Source organism: Camelina sativa, chromosome 11 (assembly GCF_000633955.1).
Source record: "Camelina sativa cultivar DH55 chromosome 11, Cs, whole genome shotgun sequence".
In the NCBI taxonomy this organism is placed as follows: Eukaryota; Viridiplantae; Streptophyta; class Magnoliopsida; order Brassicales; family Brassicaceae; genus Camelina; species Camelina sativa.
Genome location: NC_025695.1, coordinates 28,724,048 through 28,733,752, shown reverse-complemented (window position 1 = coordinate 28,733,752; position 9,705 = coordinate 28,724,048). Strand labels below are relative to the sequence as shown.

The following is a 9,705-nucleotide window of genomic DNA, read 5'->3' as shown; positions in this document are numbered from 1 at the left end:
TGTTTGTACTGGGAATTGCACAACACTAAATAAATATCGATTTTAGGGGGAAAGAGTGAAGTTTGTTCTTTATTAACGATAGGAATGTGAGGTCGTCACTAAAACGAGTCAAGATCGTGCTCGTCAGTTCACAGGAGAACTGACAAGTGAGTCACGACGAGCTCGGAAGCTAACAGAAAATTATACAGAGAATAACAAGAGTTTTTAGACGCAAAGTATTGCTCTCGGGGTATTGTACGCGAGTCTCTCTCCTTTCTCCAGTGAGTACTGTTTCTTTATATAGTGGACTGTAGACCGAGGGTTTTCTAGGGCTCCCATCGTGAATTCCCGAGATTGCCCTTTACGGATTATTAGTGACTTGCATCCATTTTGGTCGGGCCGGAATCATAGAATTCGTCTTGTTGGGCCGAGTGGCATATTGGGGCGCAGCCCATGTCCAACAATAACTGTTGCCACAAAGTAGAAAGATAACTAATTCGGGGGATGGCTCTTTAGATGAGCCTACCTTTTGCTGTTATGCAATTGAAGTCCCTTTTCTCTTTTAAGTATGGCTAAAAACACCTTTGGCTGTTAAATTCAGGCAGTTTCCGTAAGAAAAAAGACACTTTTTGTTGCCCATCTCTCTCGCAAAACTAAAATATCACATATGTAATTAGCACCTTTAATTCCCTCTTTCCTTCCTGGAGCAAGTTCTTCATGGCTATTATTTTACCCTCCACTTTTATTATTTTAACAGCAACGATCTCTTTAAAGATGTTGGAGAAGTTGTTCATGTTCGACTTATTGTAAACCACAATGGCAAGCATATGGGCTGTGGCTTTGTTGAGTTTGCTTCTGCTAACGAAGCAAAAGAGGTGAGAGCAGTTTATAGTAATAATGAAAAGTATTTTAGTAGTCATTTAAAAAGTAGTTATTTGAAATACGATTGCTGATTAAATATTCTATATTGTAGGCGCTGGAAAAGAAGAAAGGTGAATACTTGCACAAATGCAAGATTTTTCTTGAAGCGGCCGAGATAGCTCTATACCGTCCACCCAAGTATATTGATTTTCCATGTTTTGGAGATTTGTTTATGTAACTCTGGTTGTAACTTGTTTGCTAGATTTTGTATGCCATTACAAAAGACTAACGCTATTTATTTTTGTTGATTAGGTATTGCATAGATCACAAGGTTTGGTAAGGGATTTAACTATTTGCATCTTGCACTTGTTATCAAGAGCACATAAAGTGAAGTTTTTGGTAAACTTAAAAGGGTTTTTGATAATTCAGGTATGAAGACTACCTTCGACGAGAAAGCCTTCTGATAGAAGATGAGGTTGTGGAAGGACTTGATGAAACTCCTGCTTTTGTTGAGGTACCTGTTCTTATTATCTTCAAAATATGTCAGAACTGTTGCCACAAATTTGAAAGATGACATATTCTGGGGATGAATCAAGGTTTTGTTGTGATGTAATTTGAGTCATTTTCTTTATGGAGTTGTGCTAACACCACTGACTGTTAATTCAGGAGGTTGCTGTAAATAAAAAGACGCTCTTTGTTGCCAATCTCTCTCACGAAACTAAAATATCACATATGTAAGTAGCACCTTTAGTTTGCTCTTTCTTTCTTGGAGAAAGTTTTTCGTGAATGGTTTCTTATCCTCCATTTTTACAGCATCGATTTCTTCAAAGATGTTGGAGAAGTTTGTCGTGCTCGACTTATTGTAAATCACATGGGTGAGCATGTGGGCTGTGGCTTTGTTGAGTTTGCTTCAGCTGACGAAGCAAAGAAGGTAAAGAGTAGTATATAGTAATGATGAAAAGTATAAGTAGTCATCTGAAAAGTAGTGTATACTTATGATGAAAATTGTACAAGCAGTTTATTTGGAAGTACGATTGCTGATTAATTCTTTTTATACTTTATGCGCTGCAAAAAATGAATGGTGAAACTTTGTGCCATCATAAGATACATCTTGACGTGGCTGAGCTAGCTCCATACCCTCTCCGACCCAAGTAAACTAATTTTCCATTTGGAGATTTGTTATTTTCTATAGTTTTGATGTCATTACAGTAGGAGGTCTAACGCTATTATTTTTGTTAATTAGGTACAACCTTGCAGAAAGGCTTTTTTGGTAAGGGATTTAACTATTTGTCTTATGAGTTTTTTTTTAAAAATATAACAAGAGCGCATATATTGGGTGAAGTTTCTGGTATGCTTGGAGAGAGATCATAACAGTTTTTGATTTTCCAGGTGCGAACGAGAAAGCCTTCTGAAGAAACATAAGAAGAAAGAGAAGGCACGTAAGAAGTTCGAATTGTGCGGTACAAAGGTTACCTTCTCTTACGACGAAGACTGATAGAAGAAGATGAATCTCTTTGGTGTGTTAAACTTGTGACGACAATGCAACTTATTTTTATTACTTTCTTGTGTTCTTTTTGTGTGAAAAGCTTTGTTGTTAAACCATGATCTGCCTTCACTATATTACCTATGTATGTGATTTGGTTGTCAAGACTACAGTTTCCCGAGGTACACAAACAAATTTACTTTTCTCATATTTGGTCTCAATTTGATTAGGTAGATTCAGTTTTTCATATCTTTCACCAAAGTGAAAAGGAGAAGTTGCATGTAGGTAACTCGGCACAGTAAAAGTATCATATACTTAAAAATTACCATGAAAATTATATTTAAAATCAAACTATATTTGTCTTAGACACAAACTACTTTACCCAATTAGATCTGCCAAATTTGTAATTAGTAGACAAGAAAAATGAAATCTTCTGAAGGTAAAGAATGTCAATATAGAACCTTCTCCCTGATTCAGAGACTTCAATGCTAACTTTAAGAAGAGCGAGCCTTTAGGGTTTTGGCTTCGAGCAAAAAAGGAAAAAAAAACTCCGCTACCGAGAGAGAAAGGAGCGCGTCCTGTGAGATCGGAATCAATGGAGTCTACAATCTCGTTGAAGACCAAAGGAAAAGGGAAAGGATCAAAGGGAGCTTCGTCTTCCGATGACAAATCCAAGTTTGATATCGTCAAGGAATGGAGCAATTGGTCATTGAAGAAGGCCAAAGTCGCGACTCACTATGGCTTCATCCCTCTCATCATCATCATCGGCATGAACTCCGATCCCAAACCTAATCTCTTCCAGCTCCTTAGCCCTGTCTGATCCAAATCCGTATCGAATCCGATCATTTCCTGGTTTGGCTTTATTATATCTATCTACGCGTGTTCTTCGATTCGCCGAATCTTCTTTTATAAGTAGCTAGTTTCGAATTACTTCCTCTACTCTATGGTTCTGTATTGACTCAGATTTTAGCTTATGATATGTTGTGAAATCGAATCTGGGAATTTTAATAAGTAATGATGGAAACAAATGAATGCTTTAAAAGATTTGAAGTTTTTGTATCATCAAAGTGTTGGAATGTCTTGTATCATTTGTACAACATGTGTTATATGAGGTCGGTCTTGAGGTTTCAATGCAACACAAGCCAAACCTATTTGCAACATCTCCACCATTTCTTCTTGTATACCCATTTGCCTCATTAGCTCATTGTCGAATACTTCTCCTGTCCACTCTTCCCACACCACCGACCTTATCCAGCTCGCCAAGTCCATGTTTTCCTCGTCGTCGTCTTGTGATAGCGGACTCGCTGGAGATTTCCCTGTTAGGAGCTCCAGTAACACCACACCGAAGCTGTATACATCAGAGAACTGTGTGGACTTTCTTGTGTCTGTTATCTCTGGTGCGTGGTAACCCGAAGAACGTAAGGTAGTCTGAGGGAGAGATCTCATGATGGGTGTTAAGCCGAGATCACAGATGCAGCCGTTGCATTGCGAGTCGATGAAGATATTGGAGGTTTTGATGTTCCCATGGACAAACCTCCCATCGTCTGCGTCATGGATCATAGCCAACCCTCTTGCTGCACCTATGGCGATTCTTAACCGCGACTCCCAATCTAGAGGTACTCTGTTCTCTCCTTTATCTCCTGCAAAAGTTGAGTTCAGAGGCAGACCAGAGGAATATAGGACCAAGGGAAAAAACGGAGATAACTTACCGTGCAGCATCTCAAATAGGTTTCCTTTACTGTAGTAGCTGTAGACAGCGAGCTTGTCGTTTTTGGAATAGTAGTAGGCTTTAAGCTCAGCTACATTTTCATGCCTGATTCTACCAACGATCTCCATTTGTTGCTCAAACGCACTTCTTCCCACAACCACCTCCTCCAATCTCTTCACTACTACTGTGACCGTGTCCTCCACAGCTACCTTGTAGGTTGTAGCAGAAACACCTTTCCCCAAAATTTCTGCAGATGCAGCCAACAAATCATCCAAATCAAAGGTATAGTTACTTCCTCCAAAGAATACGATTTTTCCATCAACATCGTCATCTTCTGGTGTCCAGTTACGGGAAGGAGACGAATCTCTCTTCTTGGACCTCCATGAGAGTTTACCTTTCATACACCGTTTCTTTCGCAAGAAACAAGCCATCATCTCTCGCACTTTGCACCCAGAATGTTTCCACAGTAGGAAAACAATCACTTCTAGAGGTAATTTAAAAGCCTCACGATCGAAATCAATGTTCTCCCAAATCTCTAAGCTTGGTCAAACCTGGTAGAAAGCTTTTAGGATAGAAGCAATGGGCCCCGAGAGCCGGTTATGTTGACTTTTCCCGGTAGACAAGAAACTCTAAATCTTCCTCTTCTCAAGGAGTCGAGCAAAGTGTTCTTCTTCTTGTTGTCATCCTCTTCACAGAGCTCTATGTTTCCGCAGAGAAGCCAAAACTATATATCATCTCAGCCATTGTTGAAAAGAGTTTTGTCCCTATCTGTAAACAAAGAATCTTTTGTAACAGAAGAAAGTCAAAATAATGATTAAAAAAAATGATACGCCGGTCGTTAAGCCGGCAAAAAATCTTGGTTATAGGTATTATCTATAAGTTGACATGCATAGTTTAGCCGCAAACGCATCATCGTGTTCGTCTTCTTCTTTCATTAGATTTTCGCAAACAAACAACAACCCAAAAACAAATCTCTCATATCTTGATTATCAAAAAAAAAAAAAAAAAAAAATCTCTCATATCTCAAAATGCATATGAATTTTGTTTCCATATTCTCTTGTTTTAAGTTTTTTATATATTTGAATAAGAGATCAATATTTAAAATAGCAGAGTGGCGCAGCGGAAGCGTGGTGGGCCCATAACCCACAGGTCCCAGGATCGAAACCTGGCTCTGCTATAAATTTTTGGATTTTTTCCCTAGTTTGGTTCAGATGGGACCAATTCGACTCGGTTAAATCAAAACCGAACGTTTCCAAAATTAATAAATTAAAACGTCGTCGTTGAGGTCAGCGTCTTCTTCACCTAACAAAACGATCGAGATTAAAAATTAAAAAAAAAACGCTTCACCAGTTTGTTAAGTCAGTAGAGCCTTTTTGCTTGTCTCTTGACTCCATCGACGAGTCCGTCACTTTCACCGTATAAATATCTCCGCCACTCTCTCTCTCGCTCCCCTCATCACCACCAACCTCCGTCTAAACCCCAACCTCTCTCTATCTCTCAACAATGGAGTCCGTCGCTCTATCTCGCATCGGTCTCGCCGGTCTCGCAGTCATGGGACAAAACCTCGCCTTAAACATCGCCGAGAAAGGGTTCCCGATCTCAGTCTACAATCGAACCACTTCCAAAGTCGACGAAACATTAGATCGTGCCTCCGATGAAGGAAAGCTCCGAGTCGCCGGTCAATACTCTCCTCGCGATTTCGTTCTCTCGATCCAGCGACCTAGATCCGTCATCATCCTCGTCAAAGCCGGTGCTCCCGTTGACCAAACTATCTCAGCACTCTCCGAGTACATGGAGCCTGGTGATTGCATCATCGACGGTGGTAATGAGTGGTATCAGAACACGGAGCGACGAATCGTTGAAGCTGAGAAGAAAGGATTGCTTTATTTAGGTATGGGAGTATCTGGTGGTGAAGAAGGAGCTCGTAACGGTCCTTCGCTTATGCCTGGTGGATCCTTCACTGCGTATAACAATGTTAAAGATATTCTTGAGAAAGTAGCTGCTCAGGTTGAGGATGGTCCTTGTGTGACTTACATTGGAGAAGGTGGATCTGGGAATTTTGTGAAAATGGTTCATAATGGGATTGAATACGGTGATATGCAGCTGATTTCGGAGGCTTACGATGTGTTGAAGAACGTTGGTGGGTTGAGCAATGAGGAGCTTGCGGAGATCTTTACGGAGTGGAATCGAGGTGAGCTTGAGAGTTTCTTGGTTGAGATTACTTCGGATATATTTAGGGTTAAGGATGATTATGGTGATGGAGAGTTAGTGGATAAGATTTTGGATAAGACTGGTATGAAAGGTACTGGTAAATGGACGGTTCAGCAGGCGGCTGAGCTTTCTGTTGCGGCGCCGACTATTGCTGCGTCGTTGGATTGTAGGTACTTGAGTGGATTGAAGGATGAGAGGGAGAATGCTGCTAAAGTGTTGGAAGAAGCTGGATTGAAGGAGGATATTGGTTCTGCGTCTCGTGGAGTTGATAAGAAGAGGTTGATTGATGATGTGAGGCAAGCTTTGTATGCTTCTAAGATCTGTAGTTATGCTCAAGGGATGAATTTGCTTAGGGCTAAGAGTTTAGAGAAAGGGTGGGACTTGAATCTGGGTGAAATGGCTAGGATCTGGAAAGGCGGGTGTATCATCAGGGCGGTTTTCTTGGACAGGATCAAGAAAGCTTACCAGAGAAACCCGAGCTTGGCAAGCTTAGTGGTTGATCCTGATTTTGCTAAAGAGATGGTTCAGAGACAAGCTGCGTGGAGGAGAGTGGTGGGTTTGGCCATCTCTGCTGGGATAAGCACACCAGGAATGTGTGCAAGTTTAGCGTACTTTGACACTTACAGGCGTGCCAGATTACCTGCGAATCTGGTTCAGGCGCAGAGAGATCTCTTTGGAGCTCATACATATGAGAGAACTGATCGTCCTGGTGCGTACCACACTGAATGGACAAAGCTTGCAAGGAAGAGCCATTAGTGCAATGGTCCCTTGAGGTTATTACTATTCTCTCTCATTCACTCTTCTGTCTTGTGTTTTATTCTGAATTCAGTGTTTCCAATGTTTGTGTAGGGCTTTTGTTTCATCATTTTATCTTTTGGAAAAAGTTTCATGCTTTAGGCATACAACACGAAAACAGATTGTTTCAGCGTATTTTGTTGAGTTATAATAAGAAATGCAATGCCCTGACTCTCTATCTCAGTCTCTCTGTTGTTGATATGTCTGAGAGTTTCTTTTGATTCTGTGTTCTGGTTTGGTTCATATTTTGAATTTGAATTTGATGAATTTTGAAAGCTCAAAGTCTTGACAATCCTGCAGTCTTCTTGCTCGTAAAACTGACGGAATTTTTTCCGGTCTTAAATGGCGCCAAAACTCAACAAGAAAACGAATTGGGCTTCTAGAAAAAGGAGCCCATTATTGTTTTACTAACATAATACGCATATCAGGCCGAACTATATATCAAAATATTTTGTTGGCTTAGAGCATGTTAAACCCAACAAAAATACAACCATTTTACGAGGACAAGTACGTGACTGAAAGTAGTTAACGAATCTAACTTTTACTTTTTGTCTAATTATATAAATCATATTAATATTTTGTTATGTAAGTTTGTCCGTAAAACAACACATATTTCCACCCGGTCTACAAAATCAAAATATGCTACTCATAAATGTAATGATGTAATTTTCAAAACAATGGTTTGACGAGACCAAGGAGGTCAGCAGATGAAGCATGTTCTTCAACCCATTTCGTCAGGACATTTCTAAGGTTGCTCTTAAGTTTCTTGGATATATAATTAGTTTGCTACGCCGAAGATTTATGGAGTTCTTAGCAAACAACAAAAAAGACTTGGAGTTGCAAACTAACAACATTGCCTGTTCACAAGCGGTAGCTTCTCTTTCTCTTGTAACCGGCCTGGTTCACTTCTTCTGATTGTAAAATATTCATCATCTGGTGTGAGACACATCAGATTTATCAGACCATTGTCCAGTAAATGAACTATCTTCTTGCCGCAATAATTACAAACGAACAAAAGATTCCTGGAAAAATATGGCCCATGTGGTAATGGATTAGACAAATGAAATAACACAAAGGCGTATACTTGATTGGACAACGAACAATAGCGAGCAACAAAAAAATGTATTTCAAATACGAAAAAAAATTCATCGTATGATGATGGATTCGAAGAAAATAAAACAGACCTCTCTAGAACTTGCTCGAACCAAACAAAAAGCAACTACTCAATTTATAAGATTTTGGTGAGAGTAACAAGTAATCTCATGGAAAAAAAATCATTGAACTTACTCAATTATTGTAACACAAGGAAGGACAAACTAAATCTTACCTTACTCGATTCTCTCTTTCGCTCGATCGTTTGTGACTTTAACGATTGCTAGTAAAGCTAGGGTATATGTTTACGTTAGGTTACATTAGTAGTAATATAACTAATATATTTCTCATATAGGGCTATATTGATATATATTAACAAAAAAAAATAGAAAATGCATTTAGTCATGTCAAATATTGTCAATATTGGTTTTGTTATTTGTCAATTTGTCGTCACCGAGTTATTGGTGCTTGGGAAAATCTCTATTGGATGCCTGTCCCCATATTGTCTCCCTACTTCTTGATAATTAATAAACTCTTTCTTGAATCTAAGAATTTATTCCATAATTAATTTGTTCAATTGTGCCGAAATGATCATTTGGTAAATATAGTATTTTCATTGCCGACATTTGGTTAATAATAGCAAATATAATTAAAGAAAACTTTAATTATGCTTAATGGAATTTATTCTATTGATGTGATATTATCGGATATCCAATCATTTATGATATAACTCTTCCAGTCTCAAAAAAATTCATAGTGTTTATAGTTTTGAATCTATTCTGTTTTCAAATAAAGGTTCTAGATGGATATGTGTGGTGGGATATGGTTGATTTAGCTGCAGGAACGAACCAAATTGTATCATAATTCTATAGATAAATACTAGAATTGGACTCGTGTTAGAGCACGGTTAACATTTATTTTATTTATTTTGTAATTTTTATTTAAATTATTATATATGTGATTGTTTTATTTGTTTTTAATTTTTTTTTTGCTCAAATACTATGCCATGAAATCATATGTTGAATATAATTTATGAAAATAACATCTATTTTATAAGATCTATTCTAGTAGATCTAAATTTTGACCCGCGGTACACTGCAGTTTAAGTTATTTGATAAAAATATTAATTTTTGTTTGTTAATTTTATTTGATTTGTTTAGTTTTTAAAATTATACATTATATTTTGATTGTTAATTATATGACTTAACCTACACTATACCGCATATTAATTATTTTGTTACAGTATTAATTAATCAATTTAATTAGATACGTCTATTAATCTAATATTCATATTGTTAACAAAATAATGAGATGATATTTTATCCATGTAGCACCGAATTAATGACATTTTAAGTTTCTATTAATATCTACTCAAACATGTCTAGCCATATAACCCGTCGTGTGATATTTTAATTTGTTGTACTGTAGAAAAAACTTCATAAAAATCTAAGTATATTTTTAAAATTTAAAATGTTTTAATAAAGTTTTTTTTTTAGAAATTGAACTACTTATAATATTTGAACTTCTTATAAAGTTTAAATATTATTAATATCTTAAACAGTTATAAAAATTAAAT

At 37.6% G+C, this 9,705-nt stretch overlaps 4 protein-coding genes and 1 non-coding gene across 5 annotated transcripts; 4 read left to right on the top strand and 1 right to left on the bottom strand.

Moving 5' to 3' along the window:
* Positions 722 to 2,439, top strand: LOC104724534. The gene is made up of 9 exons (XM_019233228.1): positions 722 to 854; positions 953 to 1,038; positions 1,153 to 1,176; positions 1,270 to 1,354; positions 1,507 to 1,574; positions 1,654 to 1,771; positions 1,945 to 1,991; positions 2,084 to 2,110; positions 2,230 to 2,439. The coding sequence occupies exons 1-9, from the start codon at positions 807 to 809 to the stop codon at positions 2,333 to 2,335; spliced, it is 609 nt and encodes a 202-aa protein (XP_019088773.1). The 5' UTR covers positions 722 to 806; the 3' UTR covers positions 2,336 to 2,439.
* On the top strand, positions 2,830 to 3,431 carry LOC109127180 (mitochondrial import receptor subunit TOM7-1). Its single transcript, XM_019231609.1, has one exon. The coding sequence runs from the start codon at positions 2,919 to 2,921 to the stop codon at positions 3,141 to 3,143; it is 225 nt and encodes a 74-aa protein (XP_019087154.1). The 5' UTR covers positions 2,830 to 2,918; the 3' UTR covers positions 3,144 to 3,431.
* On the bottom strand, positions 3,371 to 5,022 carry LOC104724533 (probably inactive receptor-like protein kinase At5g41680). Its single transcript, XM_010443030.2, has 2 exons — positions 4,033 to 5,022; positions 3,371 to 3,963 (listed from the first exon to the last, which is right to left on the bottom strand). The coding sequence occupies exons 1-2, from the start codon at positions 4,463 to 4,465 to the stop codon at positions 3,386 to 3,388; spliced, it is 1,011 nt and encodes a 336-aa protein (XP_010441332.1). The 5' UTR covers positions 4,466 to 5,022; the 3' UTR covers positions 3,371 to 3,385.
* TRNAM-CAU lies at positions 5,137 to 5,208 on the top strand. The gene has a single exon. It is a non-coding gene; the product is annotated as a tRNA-Met (tRNA).
* LOC104724532 (6-phosphogluconate dehydrogenase, decarboxylating 2, chloroplastic-like) lies at positions 5,368 to 7,262 on the top strand. Its single transcript, XM_010443029.2, has 2 exons — positions 5,368 to 7,015; positions 7,092 to 7,262. The coding sequence occupies exon 1, from the start codon at positions 5,535 to 5,537 to the stop codon at positions 6,996 to 6,998; it is 1,464 nt and encodes a 487-aa protein (XP_010441331.1). The 5' UTR covers positions 5,368 to 5,534; the 3' UTR covers positions 6,999 to 7,015; positions 7,092 to 7,262.